Raw genomic sequence first — 24317 nt, forward strand, 5'->3', positions numbered from 1 at the left:
TGGATGCTGGGATGATAGGCATGAGGCACCACTCCCGGATTTTGCCTTTACATACTCATACTGCCCTTGACCAAGAAAGGCCTGGTTAATCACCGAGGTTCTTAACGTTTGCACAAGACTCCCAAGTGTCAGCCTCAGATAGTGTTCACAAGTGTACATGGAAATCGTGTTCCCTTATGCTCCCCTATGTATCCTAAGATATTTGGGGAATCTGTCTTTCAGCAAAGGTGTATGGCAACAGAAGGGGCTCAGGTTGACACCGGCCACACGAAAGCAATGTCTCCTTACCCACTAGGTTCATCTTGGCGCTGTAGCTCCCAAAGTAGCGCTCATCCGTGTTGGGGGTGTGACATTCATACTCCCCAGCATCCCGGGCTTGCAGCTCTGTGATGTGCAGCAAGGCTGAGTTCCCCTGGATTCTTTCCACGTAGATCTTCCCGCCTCGGACTCGCTGGGTGTAGATGGCGTAAGGGAAGGACGAGTCCACTGTGCTAACGATCTGGACTTCACGTTCCGGAGCGGATGGTAGGTAAATGGACCACTGGAAGTTCTGCTCAGAGGGACCCTGGTAGCCACTCACATTGCACCAGATGGTGATATGGGAGCCCTCTGTGCGGTACAAGGGTCCTTCCTGGACGGTGACCTGTCGCTGTGCAGACACCACACCTAAGGGGAGACAGACACAACAACGTGCTTACTTTTCTGACCAAATGCAAAACAGACAGCACTCCCCAGAGGATCTGTTATTGTGCGACATGATGGCAATATAAATAGGTTACTGGCCCTTTCCAAGGCACTCTGTGATTTATAAATATTAATTAAAACACTGTAGTAAAGCTCTGGATCTAATCTGCATATATGAGCATTTGATCGCACAAGGACGTGGCTCTGTTACTTATTCAATGCTGACCCTTGTGAATTTCATTTGGTCTCTCTGTCATTTATACGGCAGTTTTATATCTATTTATTAATACTGTTTATAAAGTTTTTAATAAAATGAACAGGAAACGTTGAATCCTTGGCACACATCCAGCCAAAAACAAATAAAAGCAACCGCCTTGTAATCTGGTTGAAATTAAATGTTTCTCCCATGATTAGCGGGGCTGGCCCAAGAAAGCCATTGAGTCTTTTTTATTTGGGGGAGGGGTGGGGCAGTGCTGCATTCTTTCTTCCATCTCATCCCAAGGAGCAGCTCCTTTTCCCTGCACAAACAGAGGCCAGCAGATCTGGCAATGGGAGTGAGCAGGGGTGTGAAGCAGGGCAGATTCCCACCACCTGGCACAGAGGGGCGGCGCATAGCAGTACTGAACCAGGGTTAGCTGCTCTTGGGCTCTTGGTTCCGACTGGCCCATCAAGCTCCTGCCTCTTGGTTCAGGCACAGCTCTCCAGGGTCACTTCTGCCTCTGCCTACCCTATGTCCTTCACATTGCATCCTCTTGCAGGGAGGGGCAAAAGTTAAATCTGGAGACTCAAGGTTCTCATCCCATGGCATCTGCTATGCTTTCGACAGGGTCTGAGTGTGTTCCATAAGGGTTCATATGCCGGTGAGGAGAAGCGAGGGGTGGAACCTGTAAGAGACAGGGGCCTAGGACAAGGTCAAGAGGACGTGGGAACACTGGAAGGGATCAATGTCAACAGCTGGGATGAATTAACTTCCACAAGGGTGGGGTGTGTGTGTGTGTGTGTGTGTGTGTGTGTGTGTCTGTGTTTAAAATCCTCCAAGTCTGACCTCTGCCCCACGATATGATGGTTCCTCACTCTTGCATATTACACTTTCCAGCCAGGACACCATCCACCATGATGTGACACACTCACGAGGGCCTTCGCCAGAAACAGAACACACAGGGCCAACCAACCATGGGCTAAAGAAACCAATTTTTAACACAAAACACTCCAGCTGGACGGTGGTGGCGCACGCCTTTAATCCCAACACTTGGGAGGCAGAGACAGGTGGATCTCTGTGAGTTTGAGGCCAGCCTGGTCTACAATTGCTAGTTCCAGGACAGGCTCCAAAGCTACAGAGAAACCCTGTCTCAAAAAATCTAAAGAAAATAAATAAATAAATAAACCAGAACACTCTGCCTTAGGATTTTGGTACAGCAATAGAAAATGCATTGCTAACTGGGTGGTGGTGGCGCATGCCATTAATCCCAGCACTTGGGAGGCAGAAGTTGATCTCTGTGAGTTAAGAGACCAGCCTGAGACCAGAGACAGAGCAAGTTCTAGGACAGCTAGGGCCACACATAGAGAAACCCTGTCTTGAAAAATTAAAAAAGAAGAGGAGGAAGGAGAACAAGGAGGAGGAGCTGGAAATGGATTGTTGTATCTACGCATTCCACTCGAACAAGGAGAGCCACCTTAGAAGTCAGCACAGCTCAGCCCAGATACAGCCGAGTCACCTTGGTACCCATTTTCATCTCCAGACTCTGGTCTCATCTTACAAAAGGACTTCAGAGAGGACAATGTTACGATGCTGGCTCTGTCACTTATCAGCTGCTGGGACCTTGGGTAAGGCACTTAAGGCCTACAAGCCTCAGTTTCCTCATGCACAAGATGAAAAAGATTGGATGTTTACAAAGCACTCAGTAAAAAGATGCTAAGTCTCAAACTAGCATGGACCTGGATCTGGAGACTGACCTTGGTCAATAACTGCTCAGGGACATTTCTGTAGCCTCCTGTGAATGACCACATCCCGGCTGCTCACACCTACTCAACACTGCAGTCCACTCCCACGAAACCTTTCCTTTTACCCAGTAGAAACTCAGCTTAAGCAGACTCAGCTGCTACACAGGTGGGACAACACCAATGCTAGTGGGCCCAGCTCAGTCTAGCCCACAGGGTCTTTGGACCTCAAAGCAAGCTAGCCTAATCTGCAGGACAACAGACTCCCAAAGGCCAGCTATGCTAACAATAACAAGAAAATAATTAGCTTTTGGGGGTTGGAGAAGTGGCTCAGTGGTTGAAGCACTGGCTGTTCTTCCAGAGGTCCTGAGTTCAATTCCCAGCAACCACATGGTGGCTCACAACCATCTGTAATGAGATCTGACACCCTCTTCTGACCTGCAGACATTCAGGCAGACAGAACACTGTATACATAATAAATAAATAAAAGATTTCCTTGCAAGCAGAAAATATTTTAAAAAGAAAATAATAAAACTTTTTGTTGTTGTTTTACAAAGGGCAGGGAAGGGTTGAGGAGAGAGCTTAGTTGGTTAATATGCTTGCCACACAAGAATAAGGAGCACAATTGAGCCCCAGGACCCACTGGCTAGGCACTGTAAACCCACATCTGTAATCCCAGCACCGGGCAGACTGAAAGGAGAACTGGGGCTTGCTGGCCAGCAGAGTCAGCCAACTTCTGGGTAGTGTGGGCTGAGCAAGGGGAGCTCCGGGTTCAAAGAGAGATCCTGTCTCAAAAGGTGACTTTCCTCTTCCATACACATGTACATGTATATCTATGCATGCACACACACACCCCAACCCGAAACTCCTCCCACCCCTCCAACGCCCCTGCACACGCACATACATGGGGAGAGGACACCTAAGCAGGACAAAAGCGACATGAGAACCTGCTTGTTCTGCTTGATGACAGTCATTGCTATATTTAAAGTCACAGAGGAGGCAACTGACGGTAATTTCCAAAGTTAGTATTCGGCACCTAACATGAGTTAGGCGCTTTTATGAAATTGAAATACACTCATACATTGTGACAATTCAAGCAAACACTTGAGTTCTCCTGGAATGCACACACTATGAAGACAAGTTGGCTGCAATCCTAACATTAGGTCTCCTTGACATTAGGGCTTTGTACTTCAGTGATCCGACACTGAGCAGCTCATGCATGCCTCGCCCATTGCGAAGGAGGTAGGGGCAGGTCAGAGAACTCTAGCACCTTCCTTCCTAGACTGCTTCTCCTCTTTTGGACCCACATGGAAAAACGGCGGTGGGGGAAGCCTCACAAAACAACAGTGACCTGATACCCCCTATGATGCCATTACTCTGGGCTGCAGCCTGGGGGAGTTGGTTCTCTCCTTGTACCATATGCTTTCCAGGGACTGAACTCGGGTCACAACGCTTGACGGCAAGTGTCCTTACCATCTCACCAGCCCCATGAAGTGTGCATAGGAATCAAGTTTTAAATGCCCTCATGTAATCCCAAATATGTGTCTCAGACGTAAGAACTGTCTGCCTTGGGGCTGGGGAGATGGCTTTATTGGCCACACAAGCACAAGGACATGAGTTCAGATCCCCATCGCCCGTGTACGAGCTGACACAGAGGCGCAGGCCTGTGATCCCAGTGCCGGGAAGGCGCAGACAGGTGCACAGTCTAACAGACTCGACAGCGCCAGGCTCAGTAAGAGATCCCGTCTCAAAGGAAATAAAGCTGAGAGCAATCAAGGAAGATATCCGAAGTTGAATGCTGGCCTCAAGTGCACACTCACACGTGCGTGCACACACACGTACACAAAGAACTGACAGCCTTAAGATGTCTCTTTTCTGAATAGAGCCAGTCAGGTGCCTCCATGAATGGACGCATCGTAACTGTAGATTCCACAAAGTGCCATTCTCCTCCTGTCTTTTCTTGTCCAAAGAAAACAGCTGAGCTTCATTTTGTCTGGTGCAATAGATGATGATAAGTTTAACTAGAGTGCATTCAGCTCGCAGACCTTGCACAAGCACAGATCCTATACCCCCCACACCCAAGGGTAAACAGTGTCAAGAGCTTGAATGAGCAGGGCAAAAGGGTCAGAACAAGTTGTGCAGACCGGAAGCAGATTACCATCTGTCCTGAAAAACACAGTAGCCGCAGCCAGCCATTCCTGTTTATTAAACATCTCTGCCACCTCACAGCCATCCATTCCTGTTTGTTAACCATCTCTGCCACCCCGCAGCCAGCCATTCCTGTATTAACCATCTCCGCCACCCCGCAGCCAGCCATTCCTGTATTAACCATCTCCGCCACCCCGCAGCCACCTTACAAACAGCTCTCCAGCCCTGGAAATGGGCTGTTCTTACAAAGTGGGATTTTGTTTGCTTGTTTATGTTAGTTTTTCAGACAGGATCTTGTCCACTAGTTAACAAAGCTAGTTTGGAACTTTTGGCAATCCTCCAGCCTCAGCCTCTCAAATGTTGGGCTTACAGGCATGTATCACCATACCCCGCAGGGAATACACCTTACCACAGAAATAAAGTGAACTTTCTTCTCATAGACGAATCCCGCTTCCTCACTCCAAACTCGCAATGCCCTGGAAAGTCTCTGCGACACTAAACACTACTCTCTGCTGCCTTCCAACAGAGCAGTACCTAACTCCGTCCACAGCATCCACCTGGCCATCTCCTTTCTGAGCCTACAACAGCAGGTTCCTCCCCATGAGGACCATTTCTTTAAAAGATAATAATTATAACTTAAGGCATTCTATACACTTCAGATCACTATGTAACAGGCAAATTCCACTTCTGCAATGAGAAAAGAAACATTAAGTGTCATATATAACAACATAAAAAGGACCAGGAAAATACTGGGCCATAGGACAACTAGTGATTTTATTTTCCTTTATATTTATTTTTAAGATTTATTCACTTATTATGTACACAGTGTTCAGCCTCCATGTATGCCTGCAGGCCAGAAGAGGGCACCAAATATCATTACAGATGGTTGTGAGCCACCATGTGGTTGCTGGGAATTGAACTCGGGACCTCTGGAAGAGCAGTCAGTGCTCTTAACCTCTAAGCCATCTCTCCAGCCCCCTATTTCCTTTTTTATATTGCACTCCTCTACAAGGAGTATGAACCAAAGCTTTGCCCCCCCCAAAAAAGTGATACTTAACTGCAGTATAAAATTTCTTCTTTAGGAGCCAGGCGGAGGTGGCGCACGCCTTTAATCCCAGCACTCGGGAGGCAGGCGGATCTCTGTGAGTTCGAGACCAGCCTGGTCTACAAGAGCTAGTTCCAGGACAGGCTCCAAAACCACAGAGAAACCCTGTCTCGAAAAACCAAAAAAAAAAAAAAAAATTCTTCTTAAGTTACTAGTATAGTATAATAAACATTTGCATGCAACATCTATATTGCAGTATATATATGTGAGATATATATGCATATATATGTAATTTACATGCACACACTTCATACCCTTGGTCTAAGCCCTAACTCCCTTGCAATATTAATGAGAGGAGGCTTCTGATACCCAATGAGCCTCCTTCAACCATATCATGCGCTAATGAGATGACTCAAGGTAGGCCCTTAGAGTTTCCAAAGTTGGCCATGAGTAGCAGGTTGGAAATTTCAGCTCCATGTGAGACCTACAAGAACAGGATGGGGCTAGAGACTAAGTTCAATAACCAATAACCACTAATTTAAAGAGGCATGCCCATGTAACCAAACCCTACACAGAAACCCTCAGTGACAGCCAGGCACAGTGGTGCACACCTTTAATCCCAACACTCTTAGGGGACAGAGGCAAAAACAGGCAAATATCCATGGGTTCAAGGCCAGCCTGGCCTACATAGCTAGTTCCAGGCCAATCAGAGCTACACAGTGAGACTCTGTCTGAGAGAGAGAGAGAGAGAGAGAGAGAGAGAGAGAGAGACAGAGACAGAGACAGAGACACAGAGAGAGACAGAGACACAGAGAGAGACAGAGACAGAGAGAGACAGAGAGAGAGACAGAGAGAGACAGAGACAGAGGAAGAAGAAGAAGAGGAGGAGGAGGAGGAGGTGGAGAAGAAGATGAAGAAGAAGAAGACCTCAGTGATAGGTTAAGATGCCTTCTAGGTTCATGAACACACTTCACCAGGAGGATGGTGTCCAAGACAAGCACAAATGCCCTGCCTTGGGGGCTCCATACTTTGCCTGATGAGTAGGGTTGACACATAGGACACAGGACCCGACTTCTGAGGGTGGATCTGTCTCCTCTCAGATCACATATTCTGTGTGAGGACATCAAAGCAGCCAGATGGGGGCCCACCTGAGGTTTGGTGCCACCAGCCAACACTAACTTGCTAGCGGCTGACAGAGCCACCAAGAGCGGGTCTTCCAGCCATAATCAATGCTTCACACGCCAGCCAGCTGGCCCAGAGAAGACGGCTGCTTCCTAGGAGATCCCAAGCCTAGAATAATACTGAATACCTGAGTCAAGAGACACCCTGTGCCCTTTAAATGTAAATGTTTGTTGCTGTTATTAGGGCTAATTTATCCTAAGCCAATACAGAACAAAGACTCCTTCCAAGCCTAAGATTAAACATAAAACTACATCACCTGTATTATTTATATATTCTAGGGAGACCTTCAAAAGAATTATTCAAGGCCCGAAAGAGCCATGGTCTATGGGTAGGGGAGTCGTCTGTCTCCAGCCACAGAAACACACACTGTCACCTCACTAGCTTTCAAGACATTGTTTGTCCGAAGCTGGAGAGATGGTTCAGCCATTAAAAGCTAGGCTCATGACCAAAATGTTGAGACATTGTTTGTTCAAGGGTGCATCCATATTCACTATGCTCAACTTAGTGAGGCCAGCTCTGGATGACAAGACTCAGCAGCTCAGGACCAGGGAGCGGCCAACACACTTCACATCCACTTCTTAAAACATGCCTTGGGATTCAGGCACATACATCTCTCATTACAGGATCCATTATTTTATGTTCAAGATGTATGACTGAGCAGGTGGGCAAACATCCAGACTCTGGGAACACAGCTCTTGAGGACAGCTCCGCCCACAATGCACTGGGCACAAGCTTGAAGGCCTGAGCTCAAGCCCCACCCCTCAGTGCTCACTGAACACTCAGGATTCTGCACGGGACTCAGACACACTGATTAACCAGAATATGGAAATAGGGCTTGACAGTTCAGTCAGCAAAGGTTGACACATAAGCATAGGGATTCAATTGTAATAATGCCCAGAACACACATTAAAAAAAAAAAAGCTGGGTGTGGCAAAGCCCACTTGTAATCCCAGCTTTGGGAGGGGGAGATGGGCAGGTCCCTGGGCCTTACTGGCCAGCCAGTCAAGCCTACTTGAGCTACAGGCCAGTGAGAGATTCTATATCAAGAAGCAAGGTTGATGGAGTTGGAGAGCTAGCTCAGCAGTTTTAATAACATTGGCTGTTCTCCAAGGGTTTGGGTTCAATTCCCAGCACCCACACGATAGTTGGGTTAACTCTAGTTCCAGGGGATTCAACAACCTCTTCTAACCTCTGCGGACACCAGGCATGCACAAAGTGCACAGACATACATGCAGGCACAACGCCCATGCACATAAAATGAAATTTAAGATAAAAAACTAAAAGGTTGGTGGTGCTTGTGGGACAACACCTAAGGTTGACTTCTGACTTCCAGGTGTGCACATGTGTGTATATGCACACGCACACACACACACACACACACACGAATGCATACATACATACACACATACATACATGCTGCATGGAATTAAGCATAGGAATGATGTAACGCACTCTGTACCAGTCTCCTGGGGAACCCTGAAGAGCAAATAATACTTGAAAGCCAACAAATGAGTATTTTAAAATTTCATCTCACTTCTACCAATATGAGATATCGATCTAAAAATGGGTCTCATGAAAGCTCTAAGTATAGAAGTATTAAAAGGAACATTAATGTTTAACTTTGGGTTAAAGATGCAAAGCAGCATATGTGCACAGGGAAATACTCTGGTAACCCTGTCCCTAGAAAGTAACAGCATTTTCAATAATGTATCGAGTTGCTGGATAGTGAGGGCAGGGTTGCCTCTCACTTGTTACAAGAACAGCAACATCTCCTCTTTCCCATTTTCTCACATTTTTTCCAGTTTTTAAATTAGCAAGTATATGGCATCTGAAGATGAAGATGAACGAGGCTAGTGAAGGGCCCTGCCCTCAGTTTTGCGCACGTCACCTCACCTGGACTCATCCTGGACTGAATGAGGTCGATTTCATTATAGCTACACTTACCAGAGGAGGAAATGGTCTTCAAGGTTAAGTAACTTTCTCTGTGACACAGAACATGACTAATGGCTTTCCCCTCCCTGGCGCCGAGGCTGGTGAGTATCAGAGATAAGTGAGAAGGTGCCTATCTGCCTCCTAGCTTAGTTGGCACTGAAAGAAATGATGGGGAACCTAGAAAGCCCCAAATGTCTAGGCGAACCTAAACCAGGTCAGCTGAGCAACTCAAGGCAGTCTCCAGACAGAAAAGACCAAAGTGCATGTCAACCAACACATCAGGGACAGCATCTGGGAAGTCCCCACTTGTGAGCTTCAGTCAGGGGAGGACCGGAAGTGGAATAAGCTAAAGCGATCCTTTGTCAGACCCCCTTCCAGGTCAGGGGACAGGCAGACACAAAGCTTGTCATTGTCAGATGGGCTCCCTGAGCCCCAAGAGTCTGTGGCACTGTTGGACATCCACTGCACAGGTGACCTGATCTAATCCTCACGGCAAGTTAGGAGGTACACCCGCTTAGTGGCCTTGCAGCCCAGATGCCGAGGCCTGAGGCAAAGACTGGGGAGAGAGCACAGTGGGGCTAAATGTACCTGCACTAAATAAAGTACATTAAAGATGGAGGTTATGGCTAGGTCAGTGCCATGCCCGTGCAGAGACAGGCTAGTGACATGTGGGGTACAAAGATTGCTAAGCCTCACTGTGTAAAGAAAGCCACAGGTACACGGAACTGGATCAGAGTCCTCACTTTCATCAAAATGGTCCCTTCAGAAGAGAACAGAGGTGGGGGAGGTGAGACCAAAAGGGGTAACGTGATTGGGGCGACAAACATGACAAACACCATCAAAGTATGCCATAAATCTCTCAGCCGTAGGAACCTCCCCAGCTAAGGCCTCAGCCAAGCCCACTGTGCCTGGCCCAAATTTTCCAATCTACAGATTCTGTGAGCACAACACAGCATCCGTTTTAAGCTGCTTAGCATTGGGATGATTCGTTACACAGCAAAGAGAACCATTGCCCGAGCTACTCTTTCACTGCTGTGTTCTCAGAACCTGCCGGATAGCAGTGTGAGGGAAGGGTAAACCCAACAGCTTCATCTTAGCTGATGCTCCCGATAGAAAGACACCGACTACTCTAACCCAACAGGAAGGATGGCAGCAGCGAGGTGCTGGGTGAGAGCCTCTTGGTCCATCCTATCCACAGGAGCCTCTCGGTCCGATCCACAGGGGCCTCACAGGCATAGCGGCCTCTGAACTGTTTCAGAGGATGTGGAGCAGGGCGTGCCACATGGAAGCCTTGCTGCATCCCTGGCTGAGCATGAAGGTGGCCTGGGTCTGTCCTGTGACTACAGGACCCTTCAATTTCAGTTAGCAGAAGGCACAGAGAGACATTAATAAAGCCAATCTTCCTTCAGGACTGGAGAGCGGAGGAGGGTACAGAAGTAAACAGGGAGACAGATCAGATTCATATTTCTGAATCCTCGCTCTAGGAGCAGCTGGAAGACAGAGCAGAGGGCAGGGCTAGAAGCGGGGATACCAAATTAACAGTCAAGGGAACCAGCAGGAGAGCTGGCCTGCTGAGAGACTCAAGGGCACAGCTTCATCCATTCATCTTTTCAGTATTTGGGGGAAAAGAATGTGAATCTCCTCCACTGGTACCTAAAATAGAAATGGCCTGAAGAAGATTAATAAAGGCTAAATTATTAATGCCACTTCTAAGAAGGTGTAACTACCAATGATTCATTTTGCCTCTGATGACTTTATGTCCCTGAGACCTGCATGGCTCGGTGGCCAGCACATGACCAGTCCCACATACAGACACTCAGCTGGGGTCTTAGGCAGGGTCTCTGCTTCCATGTAGTCCTTCATGAGAGAATGCTGAAGCCACGTGGTTGTCAAACCTCAGCCTGGACACACTGGAGACACTGTGCTCTTTACTTAGGCCAGAAGACTGGCTTCAGGTATTCTGCTTTTTTGTTTTGTTTTTATTTTTTAATCAGACCATCACAGAGTCTTTTGATCATTGTACTGATCTTGTTCCCCTTTATCGTCTCAGACTGTCTCAAAATGTACTTCAGGGACGACTTTCTCAGACCTCTTATACAGGGCTGTGTGTACACAGCCAATGAAAACATGCAGTGTTGCTCAGAATTCTTATCTAACTACCATACTTTAGGGGCTAGAGAGTCGGCTCAGCAGTTCAGAGCACTGGCTGTTCTTGCAGAAGATCCTAGTTCAATTCCCAGCACCCACATGGTGGCTCACAACTGGCCATGACTCCAGTTCCAACGGATTCAGCATCCTCTTCTGCCTCTGAAAGCACCAGGCATGCGTGTGATGCACATACATATGTGCAGGAAAAGAAATCTTTAAAAGATTAAATATACTTTATAATGATGTGCACTCCTTTATAAAGCTACAATATTCTATCACATGGTTATTTCATATTGATGGGTATTTGGATTATAGATAGACAGACAGACAGACAGATAGAGTTAGCTATACATTTTTTCTTATTACAGACAACCCTTTTTCACACGTTTGTCCTTTCCTCATCTGAACTGATACAATTCCCCATCTTTCATCTCAGTGATCACTTAGTGAAGCTCCAGTAAGGACCATCCCCAAAGCCGCACCTGCCTTTCCACTGCCCAGGCTCCCTTCCAGAGGACCTTCTCATTCCTCCAGCGACAGGCTCAGCACCACACAGCCCAAAGACCACATCTCCTGTGCTCTTGATTCTACCCCTCCTGAAAAGGTAAGGGAAGCAGCCCAGAGTTCTACTTCCCTCTCTACACCCATGCTAAAGATAACAGGAAAGAAGCTTCCAGAAGGATGGGCAGCAGGGGACAATCTGCAGCCTGTCACCAACCCAGTGCCCACAGCCACAGGGTAGACACTTCCCTCCACCCCACTTGGAGTCAGCGCAGTACTCAATCACAGTGTTTCTCTCTGAATACTTTCTATTTCCTAGATGGGGAAATTAAAAGATGGCATCAGATTACTTGCCTGTAAATGCGAGCCTTATAATCACCCTGCCCACTCTTCCTCCGGTCTCAGAAATGACGGAAATGGGCTGGGTTTGAGCTGCTTGCTGCAAAGAACGGCCTCAAGGTGCTGTTCTCTGGGAGTCATGGACCACAAACTTCGTGTGACTTCCTGTAAAGGACTGCCACAGAGAACTGTCACAGGGCATCCACAACTCCTGCTGTCACTATTTCGGGCTTTGGATACCAGTCTCCCCAGATTCTCCCACATCCCACCCAAACAAAGAGGTCCAGAAGAACCAACTCTTCGTCAGCCTCCAGAACTTAGTCCCTCCTGTGTGTCCTCCCAAAAGATCCGGGGTGTCATCAGCATTCCCTCCATGCATGACGCCCAACATGGCCACTAGAAGAAGCTGCTGAAAACAGGCGTGTCAAAATGTCACTCACTCAGGCAGCAGAGCGAGACAGCAGGCTGGGAAGAGCTTCACCAGCGACCTCGGGAACAAGGCCTGGCTATGAAGAGGTGGCCACTGCTCCAGGACAACTTAGGGGAAACTCAGCCTACCACATCCATCAACACATTGTCTTCATCCTGCCCCCAGTACCCAGGCAGTGGAGTTAGAACAAACGGGGTAGACAGCCCTCAAGGAATGCATAGGCTCTCAGTAGGGATGGTCAAAGGAACAGAGCATTCCCTAGTTCAGGAAGCCCCTCTAGCTCTCAAAAAGTGCCTTGTGCAAATCTCCAGGGCTCTTCACACTCCAGTGCCTTCCTGACAAGGTCCCTCTGGATGCCTGGCAGAGCTGCAGTGGGCCTCTCAGTAGGCAGGTGGAATGACCAGGGATGAGCCCGCCCTGATAACCACCGAGTATCTGAGGTGAGGGGAGAGGCACAGCAGACATGAAAAAATGCATGGCGGGATTTCAGAACAGCTCCAAGGATCACAAGAGGAAAGCTCTATAGCTTGGATCCCTGCTCATCCAAGCATCTGTCCCCTTGTTCCTGTGCTGTTGGAGGCCCAGCATAGAAAAAGCATTGGAGGAACCAGGCTTGCTAAACATGCGGACCTCCACAGGAAGAAAGTGACTGATGCCTGGCCACTGGGGAGGCTGGAGTGGGTGTTGTCTAATCGGGTGACTACCTTCCTGAATCCCCCCAAATCCTGAGCATTGTTCAGGCCCCCCGATCCTGAGCTTTGTCTCTCAGTGAGTAGAACCCACCCTTAAGAAACGGGTCCCAAGCACTTTGCATCCTCCATAAATAGAATCCATCCTTTTGCTTATTACAAATGCTTCCTCCTTAGGACTTGCCCTCAGCTCTATTTATCAGCCAACAGAAACTAGTCTTATTTTAAGATTGGAGGTGCTTTGTTACTTTGCTAGAAAGATTCTATGGAGCGATGCCTAACGCTTTGTTCTGATAACTGTCACGTGGAAACATCTTTCCAAAATGTTTTACTGTGCTTAAATGTGTAAGAAAAATAAACCGCAAGGTCAGACTCTGGAAGGTTTAACCCTGGTCCTGCTAAAGTACGTTGACCCAAGTTTCATCCTTCACCTCACAAGGACTGTTTCCCGCCCAGCGGTGATGCTTGAAGAGCCTCCCTGACACTCTGCCCTCTAGGGCGCGTCCTTCTGCCAGCCAGTGTGAGCTCCAAGGGCGCTGCTTACACGTGCTCTCTCCTGTGACTCTTGCATCTACGCATCCTCTAGGCCAAGCTCAGGCATCCAGGCAGTTTACAGCATGGCCACTAGCTGTTATCAGTGCGTGTATGAATGTGCGCATGACTGTATGAGCAGGTGTATTCCAGCGCGTGTGTGGAAGGCATGGGACAACTCTGGGGGGTCTGTTCTCTCCTCCACCGTGGCTGCCAGGTCTCTAAGCTGTGCAGCAGGAACTTTAGCCTACTGAGCCACCAATGGCTCGGTTTGGGGGTTCCCTCCCCCAAACCTTTTCTTTTAAAACAATCCATTATGACATGTATTTACTCCACCCACGTCAAGCAGCGTTTGGTCAGGTGGGCCTGGAGTCTTGTCAGCCAGATTTAAGGCTTAGGGTAGGGGTTGAAGCACGGGTGCTTAGGCCCCTGAAACACATTTAGCATTATCCAGAGAGCAATCTCTGCACTCAACTAAAAATATAAATAGTCTTGAGCACTGATACAGATGGGGGGGGGGGGGTTCCCATGTAATCTGCTGGTCTGACCTGTTACCTGTGTACCCTGTCCCTTTAAGAGACAAGCCCCGCCCATTCCCAATCTCTCCTCCTCCTTCTCCCCCCCCCTTCCCGCTGAGATCTCTCCCACCTGGACTCCATCTCTCTCCCCCTCTCTCTCCCCCTCTTCTGAAGAGGCAGCTTCTGCCTCTCTCCCTTCCCTTTCTTCCTTTCTTCTCTTCTGTGCGCCCACTTCTCTCTCCCCTTCTTCCCCCTTCCATAATCCCTTAATACCGTTCCCAATACCCACTAAATAAACTATACCCAAGATCTCTCTGTGTGGGGCAATCTGTCTCCCACCCTGGGTCACCCCCCCACACACACACACACGCCTTCCCTCGTGGGACCGGATTCCCTCCCGACCCTCGTCATGAATGATAACAGTGACATTCATCATTCTGCCCTTTCCGGCATCCCTGGTGTTCACTGTTGGTGTCCAGGGCTTTCTCTGTGGGAAGCCCTAGCTTTGCACAATCCAAGAAGATGCACTGAGCATGACTACACACAGGTGTGAGCTGTGGACCCACCCATCTGGTTTGTTCTTCTGAGGGACACGAAGCAGTCAGCATCATAGACACACAAAGGAACCCAGGGGCAGAGACGAATTCTGCAGCAACTCAGACAGGAGAACGGTGGATACATGGGGCCAGGAAGGTGGCAGGCGTGCTGCACCATGGAAGGAGCTCACAAGAGAAAGCAGAGGCCCACCAAGAAACAACAGCTCAGATAGGCTGGGGGGCGCACACCTGGAAGCCCAGTGCTTGGAAGACCTAGGCAAAGGGCTCAAGAGTTTGAGGCCAGCCTGGGCTGCACAGTGAGACCTTGTCTCAACTCCTTGAAACAAAAAAAAAGCAAACCAAAGAATGTATCAAGTGAATCACAGCATCTGGCACTAGTGATCTGGCCACTAAAAATCACAGAAAGGACACTAGGAGTTTACTTAGCTCTGCAGTAAAGTGTTTGCCCAGCATGCGCTGGGTTAAGTCCCCAGCAATACCCCACCTCTGCCCGCCCCTCCCAAAAAAACTCATAGAGAAAATAAAAACATCTGAAAACGTCTAAGGATGTTACCAAGTAGAAGGGAAAGAAACGAAATTATAAAAAGAATTGAAAGTATTTTTCCAGATAAAACCGCTCCCCCACCTCCAAGTGCATGGGGGAAGGATTGGGCTTTTAGCCCCCGTAGAGAAACGCCTGGTGAGTAACAAAGGATGGGCTGCTTCCCTGCGCTGTTTTCTAATTCACAGCAATGAATCATGGCCAATTTCTCAAATCACTTGCTTTGCAGAACCCACAGGAGTCACGAGACCGTATTTTGATACAGACTACCCTGAGGTTGTGTAAATGTGACAGGATTGTGATCAAAGGCTTGAGGTGGGACAGGAGAGCAGAGCTGGGAAGAAGAGGATGGCTGGAGCCAGCCTGGTCAGGTAAGCTGGGCAGGTGTATGGGTGTCAGTTGCCCTCTGCCCAGATCCTAGCTGCTTAGGGGCCTGTATGAACAGATACGACCTCATTTGCTTATATTTTTTAAGCTTAGTCACTTTCCTGAAAACACCTTATTTTTGAGTTATTAAAACTTTCAATTCCACGCTGATCCTTTCTGAGCCTTCTAACACAAGCCTGCTGCTGGTGTCTCCTAATCCAAGCAGCATTAACAGACACCAGGAGCCCGGATTCAGATCAGCCTTCCAGGACATACAGAGGGCACCTGAATGGCAGATGGCCCAAGGAGTCCTGAGAAAGCAGAAGCCAGAGCACGAAAAGACAGGCTTCCTTTGACTGACTGCGGCAGGCCAAGGATGACACTCAGTGCAGGGCTATTTCTAAAGCCCTGGTGGGGGCCCTGCGGGAGCTGCGAATGCAGGATTTGGGGTGTGAACACCTGCAGCAGGGGCCGACCCAGCAGGGGGACTCCAAAGCCTCCACCCACCTTGATGCAGCCTCAGCTCTGATTCCTTCCTTACGGGGCTCCCTAAGGTGCACCCTACTACTTCAGGTTGATTAAGCCTTCTCTGGAAGACAACAAAAATAGGAGAGGAATTATCTTGAAACAAACCTTCCTCCCAAGACTTTGTTCCTCGTGGGTTTGTTTGTTTTTGTGGGGAAGGGAGGAGGGGAATCGAGACAGGGTGTTACTAGCCCTGGCTGGCCTGGAACTCCATATGTAACCAGGCTGCCCTACTCACAGAAATCAGCCTGCCTCAGCCTCCTGAGCGTTGAAGTTAAGAGTGGCCCATGAGGCTGGATCCTGGAAACCGGACTGGGGAACACAGGGATGAAGAAAGGACAAATAGAAAGCAAATACAGACACAGACAAGCTGGGGTAGGATGGGCCTCGAGCTCTGATGGAGACACCAGCTGCAGCTCAGAAACTCCAAGTTTATGCAGAATTAAGGAGATGGATTTGGATTTACTTTATGCAGGGAGTGAGGAAGCGGGTTTAGCTCATCTCAGTAGGGGTCTCTGTAAAGGAGCGGTCTTGGGCTGTAAACATCTTGCAGGAGGAAGCTGCAGTGGCATTTCTGGCACATATGTGTACAGGGAACAGAGGAAGGCTTTGCCATACCCAGGGGTCTGAGGCTAAAGGGGGCTGTGCCCTTGACACAGTCGCATTCACATCAACAAACACATTCACTCAACACTTTACCCACTCCCCAGAGGCATGCCCGCTTCTCCCAGCTTTTCTCCAAGGTTTTCAACAGGAGGGGAAATGGGGCTGAGTGCCTGTCATTCCAGACCCCATCCAAACCTGTGCTACACTAGCACTTCCGCCAGGGCCTCCGCAGGCTGCTGCATTAGCATCTACAGAAAAGTAGACTGTTCCCATTTTACAGGGACAGAAAAGAGGCTTTGAGACTCCAGGCTCAGTTCACTCCTTCTGCAAACACACATGGTGCTTCTTCTTTGCTGAACAAGATGCTAAGAGGCCAGGCTACAAGGTCATATCCCCAGTATAGGAAGGAGAAAAGGTGTGGAACGGTGCTTTGAAGGATACAGGGAAGACTAAGTAAGAAGTCTTTGCAGAACAAGGGGTAGGGAAGGGGTGGAGTCAGGAAGGGTTTCACAGAAGTGGGGTGGGGGGTGCCTTGCTTAAGTTCAGAAAATTGGTATTTCCACACAGGGACACAGGATCTCACCAGAAGGCACCCTAAAGTCTAAAGGGCCATAGTGGGGAACTGGAGGCCCAGGAGACAGTGTCTTGCATTGTTGGGTGGTAAGTACACATGGACAATAGTGGAAAACCATGAGGCAGCAGCAGAGTAGCCGGACCCAGGTGGAGCCAGAAGGCTGGCTGACAATTTGATGTTCCTTCCGCCTGTGTACGTATAGTGGAGGGCCAATGAGGAGGAAAGGTAAAGGGTGTGCACTTCAAACTATGTCTTAGCAGACGGGTCTAGAAGGAATGATCAAGTCTAGAGCTGCTGAGACCTCAGCCAGAGCAGCCATTGCTGGAATGGGAGAAGGGGGTAGGCAGTCTGGCAGGAGAGACACGGTGGAAATGTGGACAAGAGACAGGTGTACTGAGAGCCGTCCAGAACTCCTTCCGGGTACAGAGGGTGAACTGAGAGCCATCCGGAACTCCTTCCAGGCCTTGAGTAACTGCTGCAGGGAAGAAACCCACCCTGCCCTGTTGCTCTACATCTTTGCCTGCAGCCAGTGCTCAGCAAGACAGAGGGAGCTGACAGGACGGCATTCCGACAGCCGGTGCCTTCACAGGCCACAATAACCTGCCCATCGATTGCAGAAGGATGCCAGAAGACAGTTAATTCAAGGCCGCTTTAAAACACCTGCCATTCGATCCCCTCACAGTCCCGATCACTTGTATACCCTGAAGCTCCCAAATAGGCTGTGCTGGCCACAAAGGGCAAGACATTGCCAAAGTCACCAAGGCAGAGCCCATTCCTGGAAAGCAGTGGACTCCAAATTTACACATTCAATCAAGGAAGGGCTCAGAAAGCTGCCAGAGAGGAGAGGGGAAGGACAAAGGAGACATTCATGCTGGAAAATAACTCTGGCAGGGAGGAGTGGGGGTTGGCCTCAGTGGTAGGCCATGAGCTTAGACTAGGAGAGGGGACCAGCAACATACATACACATCCCCCCCCCCCAAAAAAAAGAGCAGGACCAGAAGAGAAAACAATCCATGAATGACTGTCAGCTGTAGAGGTCGATACCATGATGGGGTTGAACATTTGAAATGCCTTCCTGAGAACCAACACTCAGAACCAGTCAGCACCCCCAGAGGACTCCCATTCTATCTATTCCTGAGGAAAAAGGTTTCAGAGCTCTTCTGTGTGCAGCAAGGTAAGACAGGGATCTGAGGAGGGGCCAGCATCCCTCCACAGCAGCAAGGAGGCTGCTGTCGGGCGGGCGGTGCCATGAGCACTAGGATTTAAGCAGCATCTCAGGCACCAGCTTCAAGGTAAGTGCAACCCAAGGCTTCAGCTTTCCAGATAAACAGCCCTGGGAGGCAGGAGGAGACAGGGCAAACTCACAGGGCAACGAATGGGTATGTGGGTCTGAAGGCTAAGCTTTCAATTTCCCCCTCAATCTTCTTTCCAGATTTGGGAGAGTTGTCAAAGGAAGTTCTGACTCTAGGGGGTAAAAAAATAGAGTGTATGCTCATTCATTGCTGCTGACCTTGTCTGGCAGGATTAGCTGGCCATACCTGTCCAGCCACAGGGCCCAACTCCAGCGGGGCGGGGGGGGGGGGGGGGGGGAAGCAGGCCCAGCTCAGGACAATGAAAGGCCACAGCAGAGGAATAGACAAGGCCACCAACAGAAGCCGCTCTGGAGAAGTTCTAAATCTCCCCCTCGAGGGACAGTGACACAGGCGTGTTTACTGGGCATTTGATTTACTCGCCAAGGCAAAATTCCAGAAAAAAGAGAGCCTGGAACCCGTGTAGAGTTTTTCACCGCTGTGATGCCTGCCAGGCTCATTGTAAAGTAATGAATTTTGTGGACGCTTGCAGAGAAAAATAGCTTCAAATGCTACGGATCGATGATGCGCACTGCAGAGACACAGCTCACGGCTTCCTCAAGCCACATCTGGGCATTACCCAGAGTTCAGTGGCAATCTGTCTGTCCCTTTGGAGGCAGCTAAGAAGTCAGCCCCAGGCCTAGGCAGGGCACACGAGCCCACAATTCAACCACTGAAGATGCCCTAGCTCATGCATTCCTGTCATAGCTGAATCAAATGTTTCTCTCTTCCGGCTCCAGGGTATTGGTTGGGGGAGGGGAGGTCACAGAATGTCACCATCTACCCAATAAAGTTCAGAGGGGTTCCTTCAGGTTGGGGGCATTATGTGTTGCGGATACAGGGATTTGACATTATAATTTCCTTTCTAGGGATGAATTCTCTATATACCAATTTAAAAAAAAAAAAGGAAAACAGATAATCCTTAAAATCTCTTCTCAGCTCCAAAGTTGTGTAATTCCAGGAACTGAACTGTGAGATTCAAAGCACCTGCGGTTCCCTGACTTAAGGCGCGTGCCTCTGTGCCAGGAAAAAGCGCTCCCTTAAGTGATAGGAGGGGGGAAAACTGCAGAATCCTGATCTCAGGATCAAAACAACACCGAGAAACCATAGAAAGCCAGGATGCAGGGATCTGACTGGAATTAGAAGCAGCACTTAAAACTGCAGGTTTAGGAAAGGCTGGACAGACTCCAGGGCCGAGGTTATCCCTGAGCCTGCAGCTCTGCCTCCTCTGGAGGTGGGTAGCCCAGTCTGGAGGCGATGGCCACGGCAAGGCCTCCATGCGACAGAGGCTGAACCTAAGTGCTCGAGATGAATTCAGTTCTGCAAATGTGGGCAGTTCACATCGAAGAGTTGAAAATAAAGGAGGATACACAGAGAAACCGTAAGGTGGAGAGGGTTAGGGAAGGGATGGGGAGCATGAGAAGCTGATTTAATCTGTGCTGACTCCCTATTTTGTACTTTTTTTTTTAGGTAGGGTCTCACTAGGCAGCCCCTGGCTGTCCTGGAACTAAGTAGACCAGGCTGGCTTCAAAGTCATAGAGATCCACCTGCCTCTACCTCCCACATACAGGGATTAAAGGCATGGCCACCCCGCTTTTTTCTGGTACTCCTTTTAGGTAAGCACATATGTATGCATTGCCTACTCAAAAATAAATGAATAAAAATTTAGACTAAAGTAATATAGGGAGATGGTAAAAACAGACAAAGATAATTTTAAACTCTTTCCTAATAAAATATTGCTTAAAAAATCTTTGGGTAATAAAAATAAATGAGGTGAGGGGGTGGCTGGAGCAAGCAGAGAAAACACGAGAAAACAAGAGCACATGGTCCAGCCACGCTCACCTTCTTTCCATCCTCACCTGCCCACAATTGCCTGTGAGCACCCATATCTATCCTGACTTGTGCCCAGAACACCTCCTGGCTTCCCTCCTCCATCCCTGGCAGAGCCCCCAGTCATCTGCCACCTCCTTTCCTGTCTCTTGGCTGTCACCAAACCCTGTGTGATACCCAGTGCTCTCCTCCATCCCTAACCATGCAATGAGACAGCTCACCTGTCATTTCCCCTCCTAGGCCAGAGTGAGCCTACAGAGCCCTCTTCCTCACCCACCCGACAAGCGACATTGATCCCTGCTGGAGGGGTGGGCTCTGTGCTTCCCTCCTCTTTAGGATTGAAGTGGGACTCATGCTAGAGTCATGAGGATAAAAGAAAAAAAAAAAACCCGCTATACAACTTCCACAGGCAACCTGGGATGCGCATCTGGAGCCAGGAGCTGCTGTGTACATTCTAACTGCTTTAAGCCCACCATACACTGAAGAAACAGGAGCCAGCACCCACCTCCAGTTCCCAGTGTCCCTGTCTGCAACCTGAACCAGACCCAGCACTTCTCTCAAGTCTTATTCCGAATTCTTGAAAGCCACTGAGACCTAAGGTAGCACTAGGTAACTGTGGCCTTTGCCTCTAAGCAGTGGACCCAAAAACCTAGCCTCTTCACCATTCCCTTAACGGACTATTTCTTACTGGTTTTAAGGCCTTGAGCCACCAATTCCAGACACTTATTTAGATAAATTCACCACTGCAGTCTGCCCTGCCCGCCCCTCCAGACAGCCCCATTGTTGCGGCTTCCTCCCTCTCTCTCTGGCCTCCAGGAGTCTGTTCTTTTCCTAAGTTGACCCTCATCAACAGTCCTCCTTGGGTCTGCTCTGTCCTAACACCTGTTGGCCCTAGCCCTCTCCTCCCTTCCCCCTCAAAGCTTGGCCACTTCCCAGGCGCCTGCACCTGGGGCTGCATCAGCCGCCTCCCAGAACATCACCCTTTCCAACTCCCCACACACAGAGAAAAAAGGGCTATTTTTTATTTCCCACCCACAATGTTCCAGAAAAGACTTAAGGCTACAGCTCAAGCACCAAGAGTTCTCCTCTTCAAATACTATAATGACCATCTTCTGGTGGCCTGAAATCCAGACCCATCATCCCAAGAGTTAAATGAACACTGGCCCATGGGTCTCTGGCCTGCATCCACAGGAGGACTCAAAGCCCCTGAAGTCCTTCACCAAGGAGAAGGCCTGTGCTCCTCTGGGCCCCAGCTCCTGACTAGTTAACAACATAAAGCCCTTCTGTCTGCCCTCACCGCCTTCATCAGAAGTCCTCCTGTGTTATGAGTTCACACCACATAAACATTCCCCCATACACACCTTACCCTCTGGGCTGAGGACCACCACCATCCAGAGCCAATCTTGCCTCATCCTATGGTCAGTCCCGTGTGCCCCAGGAGATAGGTGCCCAATATAAATACTTCTGAATCGAATCACCAGTCTTTCCTGCCGCCCCCAGTCCAGTGCAGGAGCAGCGCAGACAATAGCACCTGTCACAGGTCCTCCCAGAAGGCATCCCATCAACAAAACCCCTGTCCCCAGAACCACATTCCCTGGGAAGGAGGCCTTCAGCAGCTAGCTCTACCGTCTCTGACTGTCACATATACCCACTCTGCAATCCGTGCCCTCATGAACGCTTCTCACTTTCCCATTTAGGCTTCAAATGCATCAAGAGCAGAGGCTAAGGATTTCTGAGCTCGGGTCCTTACGTCTGAAGAAATGCTGCACTTAAGTAACATTAGTAAAATAACGACGATATGTGTCATCTTAGGTCTTAATTAAGGCTAGGAAGAAATACCGGGGGCTGGAGAGATGGCTCAGTGGTTAAGAGCATTGCCTGCTCTTCCAAAGGTCCTGAGTTCAATTCCCAGCAACCACATGGTGGCTCACAACCATCTGGAATAAGGTCTGGTGCCCTCTTCTGGCCTGCAGGCATACACACAGATAGACTATTGTATACATAACAAATCAATAAATAAATATTAAAAAAAAAAGAAATACCGGTATTAGATCCCCAGTCCCTAGAATGTAATGTCCCACAAGATAAGAGCTCACACAAGTAAACAAACAACAACATCAGCTGAATGAACAAATGAACGAATGAACGAGCGAACAAATCGTCATCCTGTTTTAGAGAGGATGAGGTCTGCCTAGCCCCGTCTGCGCCAGGCACCATGGCAATCACCAGTAAGCCCAGAAGGGGATACCAGGTACCTCTTCCTGGCAACACAGCACCCTCCTCTGTCCAACCCCGGGTTTCTCACCACCCGCCCCTTTCAGTTCCAAGTGCAGGGTTCCATGGGAGGGCCTGGACAGCATCCAGGACTATTTATCTTCCAGGCTTTAACACAAACTGTGACAAATGGCTCTGCAGATCTACTGGGCCATGGAAAGAGCAGATGGGACTTCAGTTCACACCACTAGCTTAAATTCTCTCTAGTGCTGTTTCAAATTAGGGCATTTCACCTCGGACTTCATAAGAAGCATTGTTTGGCAGTACGGTCACACCTGTAAATCTGCCAGCTGCCCTCGCTGATCTTATCTCATTCTCCATGTTCGCTGACCAAAAAGCCCCAAGTGGAGAAGAAGCAGGTTTCCGGGGTGCAGAGTCATAACCACCACCCAAGCCTGACCGCCCTATCTCTATAATGACCTCTATGAAGGTAGGGTCTCTACTGACCAGCCCTGGTGGGAAGCTCTTCTCTGGGGCTGGGGATATTGTTCAGTGGTAGGGAGATTGGCTAGCATATGTAAGATCCTGATTTCAGTGGGGGTTGGAGGGGAGAACGTGGGAAGGAAGAGAAGGAGAAAGGATGGAAGGGGAGGGGAGAGAAAGAATGCAAGGAAGAGAGGGGAAGAGAAAAGGGAAAGATAAGGAAGGGAAGAAAAGAGAAGAAAAGAAAATTAAAGAAAAGAAAAAACAAAGTTCTCTTTTTTAACCGACACCAACAGGGCTCTGAGATCTTGGATATGGGACAAGCTCAATCTCATGTATCTATTCAGTGGGTAGCAGCTGAGTGCATACCATCAACAGGATGCTGGCACTGGCACTGAGACTCCAGGACATTCATGGGCACAGTCTGTTGGCTTATGGACCAGTTCCGCTCCCCACTTCTTGCAAACAGGCTCCAGTCTGTCGACGGCCCTCAGTGTTAGTCGGAGCTGCATGCTGTTTCCCCTTTAGGTCTGACCAGGATGGAGCAAGCAGATCCAGGGATACAAGACAGCTTTGTTTGGGGGCCTCATCGCACGGCCGAGGCCTGCCAAGTAACAGCCCTTATCTGGCCCACCAGTCTCCACCGCACGCGGTGCATCTGGAGTCAGAGTCCAGCAGACCCAAACCATCAGCCTTCCTCCTTACTCGCCAATCTGTGCACCTGCTGCCCTTCTTGCTTCACCATCATACGTGCACGGGCTGGGGAGGTGGCCTGGTGGTAGAGCGCTCAACTAGCACGGTGAGACTCTGGGTTTAATTCCCAATGCTAAGAAGACAGACAGACACACACACACATATACACACACATCCTCAGATTAGTGAAATCCCTACTTTCATTGAGCTCACCAGGAAAATAAACACACCCAGAGAAAATCCTGAAAACACATTCTTTCTCTGGAGTCTCCAAGGTCTTACTGTATTTTGGAGGTGCTATCACTGCTACTCTCTACATTGGCTTCATTAATCTACCCCATCAACCACTGCCAGACAGCTGGCCACATCAAGTACAAAATTCTCTGGACACTCAAGGCCTTGACATTTTTAAAAACAGGATCTCATGAAGCCCAGGCTGGCCAGAGACTCGCTGTACAGGTGTGATGATCTTGGAGCCTGAGTCTCTAGGAAAG

At 49.1% G+C, this 24317-nt stretch overlaps 1 protein-coding gene across 2 annotated transcripts in view; it reads right to left on the minus strand.

The window, feature by feature from the left end:
• The window catches only part of Igsf3 (immunoglobulin superfamily member 3), a 94081-nt gene that overhangs the window by 38136 nt on the left and 31628 nt on the right, over window positions 1-24317 (minus strand). For both annotated transcript variants that reach the window (XM_075981782.1, XM_075981781.1), the window contains exon 3: window positions 289-666. In XM_075981782.1, the coding sequence (XP_075837897.1) occupies window positions 289-666 (378 nt within the window). The remainder of the gene's footprint in view (window positions 1-288; window positions 667-24317) is intronic.

This window comes from Microtus pennsylvanicus, chromosome 7 (assembly GCF_037038515.1).
Source record: "Microtus pennsylvanicus isolate mMicPen1 chromosome 7, mMicPen1.hap1, whole genome shotgun sequence".
In the NCBI taxonomy this organism is placed as follows: domain Eukaryota; kingdom Metazoa; phylum Chordata; class Mammalia; order Rodentia; family Cricetidae; genus Microtus; species Microtus pennsylvanicus.